This window comes from Bufo gargarizans, chromosome 1 (genome assembly GCF_014858855.1).
Source record: "Bufo gargarizans isolate SCDJY-AF-19 chromosome 1, ASM1485885v1, whole genome shotgun sequence".
NCBI lineage: Eukaryota > Metazoa > Chordata > Amphibia > Anura > Bufonidae > Bufo > Bufo gargarizans.
Window position 1 is genome coordinate 751,498,016 of NC_058080.1, and position 18,338 is coordinate 751,516,353.

The 18,338-nt window shown below is 45.5% G+C and overlaps 2 protein-coding genes across 2 annotated transcripts in view; one reads left to right on the top strand and one right to left on the bottom strand.

The window, feature by feature from the left end:
• Positions 1-18,338, bottom strand: part of LOC122925098 (oocyte zinc finger protein XlCOF6-like) — an 818,943-nt gene that overhangs the window by 308,418 nt on the left and 492,187 nt on the right. The gene's annotated exons all lie outside the window — the stretch shown is intronic.
• On the top strand, positions 12,966-17,950 carry LOC122925122 (zinc finger protein OZF-like). Its single transcript, XM_044276650.1, has 2 exons — positions 12,966-12,991; positions 14,621-17,950. Exon 2 carries the CDS (start codon positions 14,632-14,634, stop codon positions 16,009-16,011), a length of 1,380 nt encoding a protein of 459 aa, XP_044132585.1. The 5' UTR covers positions 12,966-12,991; positions 14,621-14,631; the 3' UTR covers positions 16,012-17,950.

Here is an 18,338-nt window from a genome sequence, read left to right on the forward strand (position 1 = left end):
TATCCAAAAATTGGTCTGTCATAATCTTAGCTTCTTTTTCGAATTCCTCATTCAGTGTACAGTTGCGTTTTGCCCTACGTAGTTGTCCTTGTGGGATGTTAATTAACCAATTTGGGAGATGACAACTATTAAATAAAATATAACTATTGCAAGCTGTAGGTTTAACAAAGGTCGTGCACTGTATTTTGCCCTCTCGATTTAAAATCCTTATATCTAAAAATTCCAGTGAGGTTTGGCTGGTGTTGCCCGTGAAGGTCAGATTCCACTCATTTATATTAATATAATCTAAAAACTTTTTCAAAGAATCCCTATCTCCCTGCCAGATAAAAAATATTATTTTTATTTTTCACCTATTATTTTTCACCTTTTATCTTTTATTGTTATTTTTAATATTATTTGCCTTGGACATCACCTGCATTCAATTAAATTGCATCATGTACCCATATCTATGAACGAACTTCAAGCACTTACTAGTCAAAAGACACATCAACTAACGCTAGTCGAACTACCATAACCTATTCCTAACCCTTTTAACCACTTTTTAGCCTATATTCTATAGACATTATTAAATAAACAACCTATTTATATCTATTTTATATCTAATAAATAAAAAATATGACACCCTCAGACACCTCCTCCCCTGCTGCACTCTCATATAGTGGATTTCAATTCACTTACACCCCCCGCCCCGGCTGCAAACATGGTGGAGGAGTTGGTCTTCTCCTATCAGACACCTGCTCCCACAGCCCAACTCCACTGCCACCCTCCATTACGCTCACCTCATTTGAAGTACACTCTGTTAGCATCTACTCTCCCTCCAACCTTCAAGTAGCCATCATTTACCGCCCCCCAGGCCCAGCCACCATCTTTCTTGACCACTTCAACACCTGGCTGCTACACTTTCTTTCTGTCGACATCCCCACTATCATCATGGGTGAATTTAACATCCCTATAAACACCTGCCACTCGGCCGCCTCTAAACTCCTATCACTCTCTTCCTCCTTCGGCCTATCACAGTGGTCTTCCACTCCCACCCACAGAGATGGTCAAACTCTGGATCTTATCTTTACCCGCCTCTTCTCCCTATATAACCTTTCTAATTCGCCCCTCCCCCCTATTCGACCACAACCTACTCACCTTCTCTTCATTGGTTTCTTCTGCTCTCTCTCCCCCGGTCCACACACCAGCACCCCCCCGCAGTAACCTTGAACATCTCGACTTTCGCTTGCTTTCTGACTCTCTTCTCCCACTCTCTACCATCTGTTCCCTCCAAGACCCAGATGCTGCCACCACCCTATATAACACCACAATAAGTATAGCTCTGGACACTGTTTCCCCCCTCAAAAAACACAACAAAAACCAAAAAACTAACAGACAACACTGGCATACCAATCTGACCAAAAAATTCAGACAAGCTTCCAGGGCTGCTGAGCGGTGATGGAAGAAATCCCATTCTAAAGATCATTTCACTGCATACAAGCAATCCCTCCTCATATTCAAATCCTCACTCGCTGATGCAAAACAGGCCTACTTCTCATCTCTCATATCTTTCCTGGCTCACAGCCCTAAACAACTTTTTAACACTTTTAACTCCCTTCTCCGCCCCCCAGCGCCCCCACCCTCTCCTCTCAGCTGAAGACTTTGCCAAATACTTCAAACAAAAGATAGTCAACATCAGAGAAAGCTTTAATACACAGTCCCCACGGACCCTCTACACAACTGCTCAGTCCTCTTCTCCCAAAACCCGCTTCTCCACCATTACAGAAGAAAAACTCTCCACTCTACTCTCCAGATCTTATCTGACCACCTGTGGACTTGACCCAATCCCATCCCACCTCATCCCTAACCTCACCACAGTGTTTATCCCAGGCCTAACTCATCTCTTCAACCTATCACTAACCTCTGGTGTCTTCCCCTCTGCTTTTAAACATGCTACCATTATACCCATCCTCAAAAAGCCTTCACTTGACCCATCTGCTTTGTCCAGTTATAGCCCCATATCACTTCTTCCGTATGCCTCAAAGCTACTTGAACAACATGTCCATTCAGAACTGTCCTCTCACTTCTCCTCCTGCTCCCTCTTTGACTGCCTACAATCTGGCTTCCGACCCCACCACTCGACTGAGACTGCCCTTACCAAAGTCACCAATGACCTACTAACAGCCAAAACCAATAAAACAATACTCTGTCCTCCATTCCTTGACCAGTCCTCTGCCTTCAACACTGTTGACCACTCCCTTCTGTTGCAAACTCTCTCATTTCTTGGCATCACTGACCTGGCCCTCTCCTGGATCACATCATACCTCACAGAACGGACATTTTGTGTCTCCCACTCCCGCACCACCTCCTCGTCTCATTCCCTCTCTGTTAGTATCCCATGGCTTTCAGTATCACTCCTATGCTGATGACACACAAATCTACCTCTCTGGTCCAGACATCACCACCTTACTATCCAGAATCCCACAATGCCTATCTTCTATATCATCCTTCTTCACCTTTTGCTTTCTAAAACTTAACATGGATAAAACTGAATTCATCATCTTTCCCCTATCTTGCTCAACCCCCCCTAACAGACATATCTATCACGATCAATGGCTGCACACTATCCCCGGTCAACCAAGTCCGCTGCCTTGGAGTGACCCTGGATTCTGCCCTCTCCCTCTGACCGCACATCCAAGCCCTTTCCACCACCTGCCGCCTCCAACTCCAAAAAAATCTCCCGCATCCGCGCTTTCCTTAACTTTGAATCTGCGAAAATGCTTGTACATGCCCTCATCATCTCCCGCCTAGACTACTGCAACACTCTCCTCTGTGGCCTTCTATCTAGCACTCTCGCACCCCTTCAATCTATCCTCAACTCTGTTGCCCGACTAATTCACCTCTCACCCTATTACTCCTCTGCCTCTCCCCTCTGCCAATCCTCTTCCCATTGCCCAGCGAATTCACTTTAAAGTACTAACAAATACATACAAAGCCGTCCATAACCTGTCCCCTCCCTACATCTCTGAGCTACTTTCCCGATACATCCCCACATGCACTCTCTGATCCTCACAAGACCTCCTTCTCTCCTCTTATCACCTCTTCCCACAATCGCCTCCAAGATTTCTCCCGCGCATCCCCCACACTCTGGAACTCGCTGCCCCAACATATCAGACTCTCACCTACAGTGGAATCCTTCAAAAGAAACCTGAAAACCCACACGCCTACAACCAGTGACCCTGCTGTCTCTATACCGCCATGACCAGCTTCACCCGCACCTACTGTGTCCTTCTCCCATACCATGTAGATTGTAAGTCCTCACGGGCAGGGCCCTCTCTCCTTCTGTACCAGTTTGTAACTCGTCTTGTTTATGATTAGTGCAATTGTCTGTGTTATGTATGTGCACCGCTTATCATATGTACAGCGCTATGGAATGAATGGCGCTTTAAATGGCTTCTGTCACCCCACTAAACAGTTTTTTTTGGTTTACTTATAATCCCTACACTGCGATTTATGGCTACATAATCTAATGAATCATTTTGGTTCAGTAGATTGTTAAAAACGGGCTTTTAAAATATGCAAATCACCATGCTGGTAGCAGCCGCATCCTCTGATCCTAAAGACGCCCCCTCCGCATGTTGATTGACAGGGCCAGGGAACGGGATCGTTCTCTGCTGGCCCTGTTTGCATTCAAAATCTCGCAACTGTGCCGTACCGGTCTTCAATCGGCGCAGGCGCACTGCGAGGCGGACGCTCGCTCGGCCGCTCCATCCTCAATGCGCCTGCGCCGGGTTAAGATGTGACGTCATTGGTGCAGGCGCATTGAGGATGGAGCGGCCGAGCGAGCGATTGAAGACCGGTACGGCGCAGGTGCGAGATCTTGATAGCAGACAGGGCAAGCCAGAGGACGATTCCGTTCACTGGCCCTGTCAATCAACATGAGGAGGGGGCGTTCTTTAGGATCGGAGGATGCGGCTGCTACCAGCAAGTAGCCGCCCTACTTGCTGGTAGCAAGGAAATTTGCATATTTTAAAAGCACGTTTTTAACACAATCTACTGAACCAAAATGACTAATTAGATTATGTATGCAGAAATCGCAGTGTAGGGATTTTAAGTAAACAAAAAAAAAAAAAACAGTTTAGTGGGGTGACAGAAGCCATTTAATAATAAATAATAATAATAATAATCCCCCCAAAAAGGAGCCAAGACTTCAGGAAGGAATAAAACGATCTCTTTTATTGATGGTCACAGCTCGGCCTTTTATGCAAGTCCTCCAGCAATGGTTACTCCCACAGGGACCTTGTGGAGGACAGGAACACAAAATACAGTGACCAATCAATATACAGTACGATATAACACACTCCCACATAAACAGTAAAATCCCTTCTCTCTATCCTGGAGATGATTGGATAAAGGGGCCGGACACCCGGAAGAAGCCCATTGTGTTTGCTAAATGTATCACAAGCAATGCCCATTGTGTTTGCTAACTGCGCCACAGGCAGAGGGGGTGGTTTGTGTATATTTAAAGGGCGAAATAGGGTTAACTACATGAACAGCAGACGAAATACAAAAGGCTGGGCATTCCTAAAAAATGGGTTTTGTCATACTGCTCTTTTTCTGTACATATGGACACTGCACAGTACCACCTCTCCTGTCCTGTATACCGGGTGTAATCCTAAGTATCTGCTCTTATTCTGTATATATGGACTAATGGAGAAAAAACTTTTTTTAATTCATTTTTTGAGTTTCCAGAATACATGTGCCAATATATAACATGTGAAATGTAGACATGTGTGCTCACAACTTTCTGTTTAATAATTACAAGACAGCCTCTTTAATTTTGTGAGGGGTGATTTTATTTTAAGAGTGCCCTTCAGCACCTAACAAAAGAGGAAGGTGTCAGGGTGTCCTCCATTACATGTCACTGCACACACGTGTATACACTGCACATGACGGCTCTTACCTTGTGATATAAGAGGCTGGTGCTCCTCCATTACATGTCACTGCACACACGTGTATACACTGCACATGACGGCTCTTACCTTGTGATATAAGAGGCTGGTGCTCCTCCATTACATGTCACTGCACACACGTGTACACACTGCACATGACGGCTCTTACCTTGTGATATAAGAGGCTGGTGCTCCTCCATTACATGTCACTGCACACACGTGTATACACTGCACATGACGGCTCTTACCTTGTGATATAAGAGGCTGGTGCTCCTCCATTACATGTCACTGCACACACGTGTATACACTGCACATGACGGGTCTTACCCTGTGATATAAGAGGCTGGTGCTCCTCCATTACATGTCACTGCACACACATGTATACACTGCACATGACGGCTCTTACCCTGTGATATAAGAGGCTGGTGCTCCTCCATTACATGTCACTGCACACACGTGTATACACTGCACATGACGGCTCTTACCTTGTGATATAAGAGGCTGGTGCTCCTCCATTACATGTCACTGCACACACGTGTACACACTGCACATGACGGCTCTTACCCTGTGATATAAGAGGCTGGTGCTCCTCCATTACATGTCACTGCACACACGTGTATACACTGCACATGGCGGCTCTTACCTTGTGATATAAGAGGCTGGTGCTCCTCCATTACATGTCACTGCACACACGTGTATACACTGCACATGACGGCTCTTACCTTGTGATATAAGAGGCTGGTGCTCCTCCATTACATGTCACTGCACACACGTGTATACACTGCACATGGAGGCTCTTACCTTGTGATATAAGAGGCTGGTGCTCCTCCATTACATGTCACTGCACACACGTGTATACACTGCACATGACGGGTCTTACCTTGTGATATAAGAGGCTGGTGCTCCTCCATTACATGTCACTGCACACACGTGTATACACTGCACATGACGGGTCTTACCCTGTGATATAAGAGGCTGGTGCTCCTCCATTACATGTCACTGCACACACGTGTAAACACTGCACATGACGGCTCTTACCTTGTGATATAAGAGGCTGGTGCTCCTCCATTACATGTCACTGCACACACGTGTATACACTGCACATGACGGCTCTTACTTTGTGATATAAGAGGCTGGTGCTCTTCCATTACATGTCACTGCACACACGTGTATACACTGCACATGACGGCTCTTACCTTGTGATATAAGAGGCTGGTGCTCTTCCATTACATGTCACTGCACACACGTGTATACACTGCACATGACGGGTCTTACCTTGTGATATAAGAGGCTGGTGCTCCTCCATTACATGTCACTGCACACACGTGTATACACTGCACATGACGGCTCTTACCTTGTGATATAAGAGGCTGGTGCTCCTCCATTACATGTCACTTCACACACGTGTATACACTGCACATGACGACTCTTACCCTGTGATATAAGAGGCTGGTGCTCCTCCATTACAGGTCACTGCACACACATGTATACACTGCACATGACAGCTCTTACCGTGTGATATAAGAGGCTGGTGCTCCTCCATTACATGTCACTGCACACACGTGTATACACTGCACATGACGCTTCTTACCCTGTGATATAAGAGGCTGGTGCTCCTCCATCACATGTCACTGCACACACGTGTATACACTGCACATGACGGCTCTTACCTTGTGATATAAGAGGCTGGTGCTCCTCCATCACATGTCACTGCACACACGTGTATACCCTGCACATGACAGCTCTTACCGTGTGATATAAGAGGCTGGTGCTCCTCCATTACATGTCACTGCACACACGTGTATACACTGCACATGACGGCTCTTACCCTGTGATATAAGAGGCTGGTGCTCCTCCATTACATGTCACTGCACACACGTGTATACACTGCACATGACGGCTCTTACCTTGTGATATAAGAGGCTGGTGCTCCTCCATTACATGTCACTGCACACACGTGTACACACTGCACATGACGGCTCTTACCTTGTGATATAAGAGGCTGGTGCTCCTCCATTACATGTCACTGCACACACGTGTACACACTGCACATGACGGCTCTTACCTTGTGATATAAGAGGCTGGTGCTCCTCCATTACATGTCACTGCACACACGTGTATACACTGCACATGACGGCTCTTACCTTGTGATATAAGAGGCTGGTGCTCCTCCATTACATGTCACTGCACACACGTGTATACACTGCACATGATGGCTCTTACCTTGTGATATAAGAGGCTGGTGCTCCTCCATTACATGTCACTGCACACACGTGTATACACTGCACATGATGGCTCTTACCTTGTGATATAAGAGGCTGGTGCTCCTCCATTACATGTCACTGCACACACGTGTTTACACTGCACATGACGGGTCTTACCCTGTGATATAAGAGGCTGGTGCTCCTCCATTACATGTCACTGCACACACGTGTATACACTGCACATGACGGCTCTCACCTTGTGATATAAGAGGCAGGTGCTCCTCCATCATGGCCTCCTTGTACAGGTCCTTGTATCCTTCTATATACTCCCACTCCTCCATGGAGAAATAGACAGTGACATCCTGACACCTTATAGGAACCTGACAACACAATGACACCGTCATCACCCAGACCCCTCCAGTGCTGTTACTGGAGGATTTTCCAGCATTCCCAGCAGTGTCACCTCTCCAGTCAGCAGCTCCATCATCTTGTGGGTGAGTTCTAGGATCTTCTGCTCATGTATCAGGGGGGGGGGGGGGGGGTTTGATGGGGTGAGGGGTCCTGCTCCGCCCTCCTGACTCCTGGAGATGGATGATGGGAGTCACACCGTCCCCCAATGTCTTCTTCACTATTGTGTATTCCTGTGGATGGAGAGTGACACTTAGGGAATAAACCCTTCAGGGGCCATGTGCTCTCCTCCAGCCCTTTCCTGCTGGGTACAACGTGCCTACTTACCTTCTCATGGGTCCTACAGCATGACTATTGGTCACTGGTCACATGAAACATCACTCACCATATTGGTGGCTGATCTTCAGGTTCTCCATCACTTGGAAGGTCAGGAGGCCATTCTCCAGGACCCTGGACTCTTCCTATCACTTCCTATGATGGATTCTCCTTCCCGATGTCTGACTTGTTACAGAATACAATAAAGAGGAGAGAAATCTAGAAAAGTTTACCTCGCCGCTCAGCAGGGAGATGATCTCCAAGGTGAGGTCTAATATTCTTCTGCTGATCTCCTTCCTGTCCATCCTTGGTGGTCATTCAGGAGAAGAGGAGAGAACTGGAGGAGCTGGAGGCTTCTAGTACTGCAGGCGCCATTATGAGAAGAGGAGAGGAAATCATCCAGGGGACAAGACCAGATGTCACCTCCAGAATCGCACTTCCTGAGCTTGGAGGGGCCCCGCTTCTTCAAACCCCTACCACATGGATTCCAGGGACCACAAGAGGAGTTGAGAAGGATTTCTTGTGTGGAATGGAGAAGAATCTCCAGAGGTGACATGTCTGAGCTCTCCACCACACTGTCTCCTCACAGCTCATCTTACCTGCAGGCTGGAGGAATGGCTGATACCAGAGAGAACAAGAGCCCTGACTACCGACCAGGACCTGCTGCACTGCCAGAGCTGAAGGACCTGCGGTGATGTCACGGTCATGTAATTACAGCAGAGGGGGGAGGGGGGCAGAAACTGATCACATGATAGTGATGTCATCTCAGGTCCTTCACTACCTCTTCTTCTCTCTACTCCTGAGCCACGCCCCCTGCACTGATCACATGACAGTGACGTCACCCCAGGTCCTTCAGCTCTGGCAGTCCAGTAGATACTGGGCAGGTCCTTCAGCTCTGGCAGTGCAGCAGATACTGGGCAGGTCCTGGTCGGTAGTCAGGGCTCTTGTTCTCTCTGGTATCAGCCATTCCTCCAGCCTGCAGGTAAGATGAGCTTAGATACACATGGAGCTCAGAGTCTCCTGCCTCCACACACTGCACTGCCAGGAGCTTAGATACACCAGGAGCTCAGAATTTTCCCGTCAGTGCAGCTTTATGAGATATTCTGCCTCCACACACTGCACTGCCAGGAGCTTAGATACACATGGAGCTCAATCGTCTCCACCCTCTACACGCTGCACTGCCAGGAGCTTAGATACACATGGAGCTCAATAGTCTCCACCCTCTACACACTGCACTGCCAGGAGCTTAGATACACACTGCACTGCCAGGAGCTTAGATACACACTGCACTGCCAGGAGCTTAGATACACCCGGAGCTCAGGGTTTTCCCATCAGTGCAGCTTTATGAGGGTCTAAGTTTTGCGGGATGAGTTGTACTTTTTCTCGGCCTCATTATCTGGGACATGGGACTCACTGATTAACCTGTATTCCTTTTTTTGGAGGAGTCATGAAGAAAACCAGCAATACGAGCCTTGTCCAGAATGAGCCACCAAGGATGGACAGAAAGGAGATCAGCAGAAGAATATTAGACCTCACCTTGGAGATCATCTCCCTGCTGAGCGGAGAGGTAAACTTCTCTAGATTTCTCTCCTCTTTATTGTATTCTGTAACAAGTCAGACATCGGGAAGGAGAATCCATCATAGGAAGTGATAGGAAGAGTCCAGGGTCCTGTAGAACGGCCTCCAGACCTTCCAAGTGACGGAGAACCTGAAGATCAGCCCCCAGTATGGTGAGTGATGTGTCATGTGACCAGTGACCAATAGTCATGTTGTAGGAGCCATGAGAAGGTAAGTAGGCACGTTGTACCCAGGAGGAAAGGGACAGAGGAGAGCACATGGCCCCTGAAGGGTTTATTTCCTAAGTGTCTCTCTCCATCCACAGGAGTACACAATAGTGAAGAAGACATCTGGGGACTGTGTGACTCCCATCATCCATATCCAGGAGTCAGGAGGGCGGAGCAGGACCCTTCACCACATCACAGAGCCTCCCCCTCACCCCCTGATACATGAGCAGAAGATCCTAGAACTCACCCACAAGATGATGGAGCTGCTGACTGGAGAGGTGACACTGCTGGGAATGCTGGGAAATTCTCCAGTAACAGCACTGGAGGGGTCTGGGTGATGACGGTGTCATTGTGTTGTCAGGTTCCTATAAGGTGTCAGGATGTCACTGTCTATTTTTCCATGGAGGAGTGGGAGTATATAGAAGGACACAAGGATCTGTACAAGGAGGCCATGATGGAGGAGCACCAGCCTCTTATATCACAAGGTGAGAGCCGTCATGTGCAGTGTATACACGTGTGTGCAGTGACATGTAATAGAGGAGCACCAGCCTCTTATATCACAAGCTAAGAGCCGTCATGTGCAGTGTATACACATGTGTGCAGTGACATGTAATGGAGGAGCACCAGCCTCTTATATCACAAGCTAAGAGCCGTCATGTGCAGTGTATACACATGTGTGCAGTGACATGTAATGGAGGAGCACCAGCCTCTTATATCACAAGGTAAGAGCCGTCATGTGCAGTGTGTACACGTCTGTGCAGTGATATGTAATGGAGGAGCACCAGCCTCTAATATCACAAGGTAAGAGCCGTCATGTGCAGTGTATACACGTGTGTGCAGTGACATGTAATGGAGGAGCACCAGCCTCTTATATCACAAGGTAAGAGCCGTCATGTGCAGTGTATACACGTGTGTGCAGTGACATGTAATGGAGGAGCACCAGCCTCTTATATTACAAGGTAAGAGCCGTCATGTGCAGTGTGTACACGTGTGTGCAGTGACATGTAATGGAGGAGCACCAGCCTCTTATATCACAAGGTAAGAGCCGTCATGTGCAGTGTATACACGTGTGTGCAGTGACATGTAATGGAGGAGCACCAGCCTCTTATATTACAAGGTAAGAGCCGTCATGTGCAGTGTATACACGTGTGTGCAGTGACATGTAATGGAGGAGCACCAGCCTCTTATATCACAAGGTAAGAGCCGTCATGTGCAGTGTATACACGTGTGTGCAGTGACATGTAATGGAGGAGCACCAGCCTCTTATATTACAAGGTAAGAGCCGTCATGTGCAGTGTGTACACGTGTGTGCAGTGACATGTAATGGAGGAGCACCAGCCTCTTGTATCACAATGAAGGGAACAGGTTCGTTTTACCGCATAGGGAATGCCTTAAAAATGAAAAGCATAAAACTATGGTAGAATTGCTTCTTTTTTGCAGACGACAGAGGTCAGTGGGTAAGAGGAATCCCATAGTATTTGCCTCAAATACAAGTCCGTCAGGATGGGAGCTAATTGCATCTTTCCCACTTCAGGGGAGGCTCTGAAGGAGTATTCTCATCATGTGAGGGAGTTTAGAGTGGTTCTCCTCACGTTCATTCAGTGACCATAGCCCATGTCTACAACCAAAGGGAGACCAGCTTCTAAGGCAGGTCCCTTAAGTTCCTAGGTGTGGCCTCCATAGATCAGACCTGTTTTCCAGCACATCCCACAGATGACGATCAGATTGAGATCTGGGCATCTAGAGACGTCACCGCCTGATCTCTTCGTCATGTTTCTCATTCCTAGACAGTTTTTGCAGGTTGGCTGGACATTATTCTGCTGAAAGAGGTCACTGCTATTAGGGGACACCACTGCCATGGAGGAGGGTACTTGTCTGCATAATGTTTAGGTATGTGGTACATATTGTATCCACATGAAATCAGGTGCACCTGGTACAATCTTTTCACCAGATAACTGACTGAGACACGTGCCTGGCCGTCCACATGATGTAACCTGATTCATCAGACCAGGCTTCATTCTTCAGTTGCTCATTTCTGATGATTAGAAACCCATTTTAGGAACTTTCAGTGGTGCACAGGAATAACAGCAGTGAACTGTGGGCACATGGCCAGGTGACTGGTTAAATGGTTGTCCTTTCTTGGGCCACTTTTGATAGGTATTAATCACCACATACCCAGTTGCTCAGATCCTTACTCCTACCTATTTTCCTTCTTCCAACATCAACTCAGATCTGACAGACACCATTGTCACCAGATAATCACTGCACCTGTCAGTGGTATTAATGCTATGGCTGATGGGTGTATATACTGAGAAGGGTGTAACTGTCCTTTTAATGAATCCTCCTACAATGGAGATTGGGGTTTTCAGCGATCTCCAGGGTTCCTGTTCAGCAGGGCGGCAGTCTCTCTCATGGAGCTGACATGGACTCAGCGAAAATATCCAGGAATTGTCATCAGATATTTGTCTTTTTCCCCCATTCACTATAACAGCTCCTTAGGAGAAAGGAATTCTCTTCCCATGGAAAGGAGACTTGTAGAAGGATATTGATATAGAGATTTCACAAACACCTCAGGGCCCCGTGGAAAGGAGACTGGGAGTAGTTGTTTTACATTATCCTTGTACTTTGTGGGATAAAGGTCTTCACTGTGCTTTCTCTCCCTGGAAATTTACCTCATAAGCAGAGGTGTCATTTGGTGCTGCAGAGTGCTCTTAAAAGGTTGCCTCTGCCCTATATAACTGTACCTTCTTCCTCAGAATCCACTAATGTGGAGAAGGAGCTGTTGTCCACTGCCCACCATTCACTTTCATAGACCAAAGGTTGCTTCGGGCCTGTGGTCTGCTAGGTGCTGGGACCTCAGTACAGGTGGTGAGGAGCACAATATTTTTATTTCCCCTGATAATTAATCCTAGAAGTGAAGGATCTGAGAGAAGAGTCTGATTTATAGACAGATCTACAGGAGGCCATGTATTCAGTCACTGTGTGCTTGTGTCTCCACAGATGGATCCAGGAGGAGAAATCCACCAGAGAGATGTGCCCGTCCTCTGGATTCCCAGAACTGTCCAGAGGAGAATGTCCCAGAGAATCCTCAGGTAGATGGATCTCAGCCCTATACACATCTATATAGGGGGGTCCTGCAGTCATAGAGGGGTCATAGATTGTGGGGGTCTCTTATGTGGATCTGTTACATTTCCCACCTGTCTGCTGTATTGTACTGAATTGTTACAGATGACAAATCAGGGGGAAGATCTGACTGATATTAAAGTGGAGGATGAAGAAGACAGGATGATGGGCGATCCGCCATGTAAGAGTGAGGTGGAGGAGGACATTCCAGGAGATGTCACCACAGGTATGAAATCATGAATGGAGAAAGTGGCTTCAGATTCTGTCCTTGGTGCCTTGAGGGCAGGAGGAGAATCTGATCACCGGCTGCTGCCAGTGTTTCCTTTATCCAAGTGACAGCAATCAGAGTTAAGAATAGATTGGAGGGGAGCGAGAGTGCTGGATGGGAGGCCACACAGGGGAATGTTGCAGTAGTCCAGGTGGGAGATGACGAGAGCATGCACTAATATTTTAGCTCACTCAGGGGTGAGGAAGGCTCTAATATAAGAGATGTTCTTAAGTTGTAAATGGCAGGTGGAGGTGAGGGTTTGGATGTGTGGCTTAAAGGACAGGGAAGAAACCAATGTTACTCCCAGGCAGCGGGCCTGCGAGACTTGAGAAAATGTTGTGCTATTAACTGTGATGGACAGGTCAGGTAGATGGGCTGAGAGACATGGGGGAAAGACAAATATATTCAGCAACATCTGGGCCGGAGAGGTAGATTTGAATGTCATCAGCATAGAGGTGGTATTGGAAGCCATGGGACTCTATGCGCAGTTGAAGGCCGAATGTATAAGTGGAGAAAAGCAGGGGACCCAGGACAGAGCCTTGAGGGACACCAATAAAAAGGGGGCGTGATGAGGAGGTAGTGTGTGAATGGGAAACGCTGAAGGTTCTGTTGGTGAGGTACGAGGAGATCCAGGAGAGGGCTAGGTCTTTGAAGAGAAGATTTGTAGGAGGAGAGAGTGGTCAACAGTGTCTAAGGCAGAGGAAAAGTCAAGAAGGAGGAGCACAGAGTAGTGATTTTTAGCTTTGGCAGTTAGCAGGTCGTTGGTGACTTTGGTTAGGGCAGTTTCAGTGCATCTGATCAAAAAGTGAGTGGGATGAGAGGTGAGAGGACAATTCGAGATGGACATGTTGTTCTAGGAGTTTGGATGCAAATGGAAGCAGTGAAATGGGACAATAGCTGGATAGAAAGGATGGGTCCAGGGAAGGTTTCTTGAGTATAGGTGTGACGGTTGCATGTTTAAAAGAGGAAGGGAAGATGCCAGGGGTTAGCGATAGGTTGAAGAGGTGGGTTAGGGCAGGGATAACTATAGTGGTGAAGTCAGGGATGAGGTCGGATGGGATTGGGTCAAGGGCACAAGTGTTTGTCAGCTAAACCCTAGGTAGGTATTATAGCATGTATTTTTCTAATGAATCCACCAGTTTCATCGGGTCTGAAAGATCAATTTAATAAAAATGAATTGCAGTTTGTGTTGAGGAATGTGTTAACAGATCCTTTATAAGTTAACTTGTATTAAGTTGATGCCCACTTGGCAAAACATTGCCAAATTTATTGGCAAAAGGCAGGTTTGGTTGCCAGACAAAGTTGGGTTTTTTAAATTCTTGAGCTAGATTTCTGTGATATAAGTGGTGACCGATGTAGACCAGAATCCTGAACTTTCTCAGAGTATTAAACAAAGCCTTATAAGGCTGGAATCGCACATTCAGTTTTTGGTGCACTTTTTTAAACCAAAGCCAGGAGTGCATTCAAAATCAATGGCTTTTTGTTCTCCTTCCTGATGGATCCACTTCCAGCCTGATAAAAATGTTTTGTTTTTCTACATTCTAGTTTTGGGGAAAAAAATACAAATTAAACTTTTTATCTTAACAGAAAATCCCAGTATGAATTCTGGGAAGGGAAACCTCATTTTATTACTGAATTATAAAGCAGAAGATGAAGATATCATGTTGCGCTCTTCAGGAGAAAATCTCATTACCCTTAATGTATATCCACAACTTCACAGTACAGATCTATCACATAATCGTCCTATTCATGAGGAGCCTTCCCCTGACCAGTCACAGTTTGTTACCACAAGTGCAGGTCAAAACAGGGTTAAAAGGTTTCAACATGTTGAAGAGTTAACAAAAAGATCAATTATTTCTACATACAGAAGAGTTCATACAGGGGAGAAGCCATACTCCTGTTCAGAATGTGTGAAGTGCTTCATAAAGAAATCAAGTCTTGTTAACCATAAAAGACTTCACACAGGAGGCAAGCTGTATTCATGTTTAAAATGTGGGAAATGCTTTACAAATAAATCAGATCTTGTTGTACATGAAAGACATCACACAGGACCGAGACCATATTCATGTTCAGAATGTGGGAAATGTTTAAAAAAAAAATCACATCTTGTTAGACATGAAAGAATTCACACAGGAGAAAAGCCATTTTCATGTTCAGAATGTGGAAAGTGTTTTACAGATAAATCAAATCTTGTTAGACATGAGAGAAGTCACACAGGAGAGAAGCGGTATTCATGCTCGAAATGTGGGAAATATTTTACAGATAAATCGAGTCTTGTTTCCCATGAGAGAAGTCACACAGGAGAGAAACCATATTCATGTACAGAATGTGGGAAGTGTTTTACAGATAAATCAAATCTTGTTATACATGAGAGGAGTCACACAGGAAATAAACCATATTCATGTTCAGAATGTTGGAAATGTTTTACAGAGAAATCAAGTCTGGTTAGACATGAAAGAATTCATACAGGAGAAAAGCCGTATTCATGCTCAGAATGTGGGAAATGTTTTACACAAAAACCAAGTCTTGTTTCTCATGAGAGAAGTCACACAGGAGAGAAGCCATATTCGTGTTCAGAATGTGGAAAATGTTTTAAAACTAAATCAAATCTTGTTACACATGGGAGAAGTCACACGGGAGAGAAGCCATATTCATGTTCAGAATGTGGGAAATGTTTTACAGAGAAATCTAGTCTTGTGAGACACGAAAGAAGTCACACAGGAGAGAAGCCATATTCATGTTCAGAATGCGGGAAATGTTTTAAAACTAAAGCATATCTTTTAACACATGAGAGAAGTCACACAGGAGAGAAACCATATTCATGTTCAGAATGTGGGAAATATTTTACAGACAAATCAAGTCTTCTTAGACATAAGAGAATTCACACAGGAGAGAAGCCGTATTCATGTTCAAAATGTGGAAAAAGTTTTACACAAAAATCAAATCTTGTTAAACATCAGATATGTCACACTGGATAAAAGAAGAGATAAGTACATGTCTTGAAATATGTTTTGGGTCAGATTCAAATGAAAAAGTCAATAAACAGCCTGTTTAAAGGGAATCTTTCACCAACTTTTTACTAATAAAATTAACTGTAATGGCCAGCCTTACATGGTAAAACAATTCCGATCATAAATGTTTGTCACCAGGGTGTGCACTGAATTTATCCATACCTCCCTACTCTTCCTCTTCTCTCCCCTTATGTTGTGGTACTTCAATACCAAATCTGCACAGAACATATCCCCGAGGCAAGAGCCCGCAAAATGGAATGTAGCGAGCAGGTGCTGGAAAAGCATCAGAGGGCACCTGCACAAGATTTGGAAACAATGCACTGTGACGTCAGAGGAGATGGAAGGAAGGCTTGGGAAGTTAGGAGAGGAGGAGACACTGGGGAAAGAGGAGGGCTTGGTCATTTTCAAAAGGAAAACCTATCTAGCTGGGCACTTTGGATCTGATTTGCATATGAATAGAAGTTCTTCTTCTGGGCATTCATTGCATAACCTGGTGACAAACAGGTATGCTCATAAAGGTTATACCATGTACTGCTGGCAATTGCAGGTTGTTTCAATAGTGAAATGTGGGTGACAGATTCCCTTTAATAACACTCTGCACTGTTCACTTTGTTATACTCATAAAAAAAATGCCTAAAAATTATTCCTTTTTGAGAAATGTGGCTGGCAGTGTTTACACATGGTGGTGTCAGAAGAAGCAATGGCTTGTTTCGATCAAGCATTCTCCCTATTTTTTGGAGCAGCAGCAGTATAGTATGGAACCTGACAGATAAGGCAGGAGATGTGCAGCTGTGTAAGGATAGTAGAAAAGGCAGCGGGGGCAGTAGTAGCTGCAAGGCCAACGGTATAGTATGGAACCTGAGAGATAAGGCAGGAGATGTGCAGCTGTGTAGAGGTAGTAGTAATGGCAGCAGTGGCAGTAGTAGCTGCAATGTCAGCAATACATTATGAAACCTGACGGACAAGGCAGGAGATGTGTGGCGATGTAGGGTTCGTAGCAGTGGCAGCACAGTATGGAACCTGATAGACAAGGCAGGAAATGTGTCTGTATAGGAGTTAGTGAGTATATTGTGGAAATAGATGACAGATACAGCCAGGGAACTGCACTGAAATTCTGAATTACTTGGTGAGAAGACAGGGAGAAGTAGTTTCAACATCCCCATTGATGATCCAATCTCCCTATAGGCCTCACTTTCCTTCTATAATCTTCTCTCTCGGCCTCAAACAGCTCACTTCCTCATGCCTCTGCTCACTCCCTGACTTTATTAGCTCATGCTTCCCACTTTCTGACCACAATCTTCTTTCCCTTACTATATAAATCTCTCACTGTTCTCATGACCGTCCTACTTTTCACACATACAGAAGCCTACTCACCATTTACTCCCAGCAGCCTATTAGATAAAAAGGTCATAAAACTGTAATTTTTTCAGTTAGCCATTAAAAGGAATCAGCCACTGAGGAATCTCATTCCTGTTTTTGTATATTCTATTTACTGAGCCCCCTTTTGTGCGGATCTGGCTGCCAATCATTACAACCAAACTCTCAAAACCATCCTGGCACACACCTAAATACATTTTCTCCAGTGGTTCACTAGGTGTGCTAAATGCTCTTGGAGAAAATTACAAGTATCTGCAGATTTTCTCTATTATAAATTTATATTTAATACTTACAACTCTGCCCCCACCTTGCAAAAAAAAAAAAAAAATACTATTTTACCTTTCTTATCTCCTCTCTTTTAAATAACCAAAAATGGTTCTGTAATACTTTTCACTCCCTTCTAAGCCCTAAAGTGCATGTGCCCATCACTGATCTTTGTGCTGAAGACCTGGCCACTTACTTCAGAGATTAAAAAAAAAACAGCCAGCAAGGAATAATCTCCCAGTCTCCGACCGGCTTCGATCCCCCTCCATCCCACACTTATTGTTCTCTGTCTTCATTTGAAGCCAGGTCTGATGCAGGGCTCTCCCTTTTTGTTCCTTAGTTTTGGATCCAGTCAGTCGTATATTCATTTTGTGTTTTCTAGTTTCCTGCACACCTTCCGTGACACATTCCTTTTCTTCTGCGCCCTGCCGTGTGCCCGTACAGCGGTTAAAGACCACATATGGGGTGTTTCTGTAAACTACAGAATCAGAGCCATAAATATTGAGTTTGGTTTGGCTCTTAACCCTTGCTTTGGAACTGGGAAAAAAAATATTGAAATGGGTCTGGGACACCTAAAGGGTTATCAAAGTTTGTCAAATCAGTTTTGAATACCTTGAGGGGTGTAGTTTCTAGAATGGGGTCATTTTTGGGTG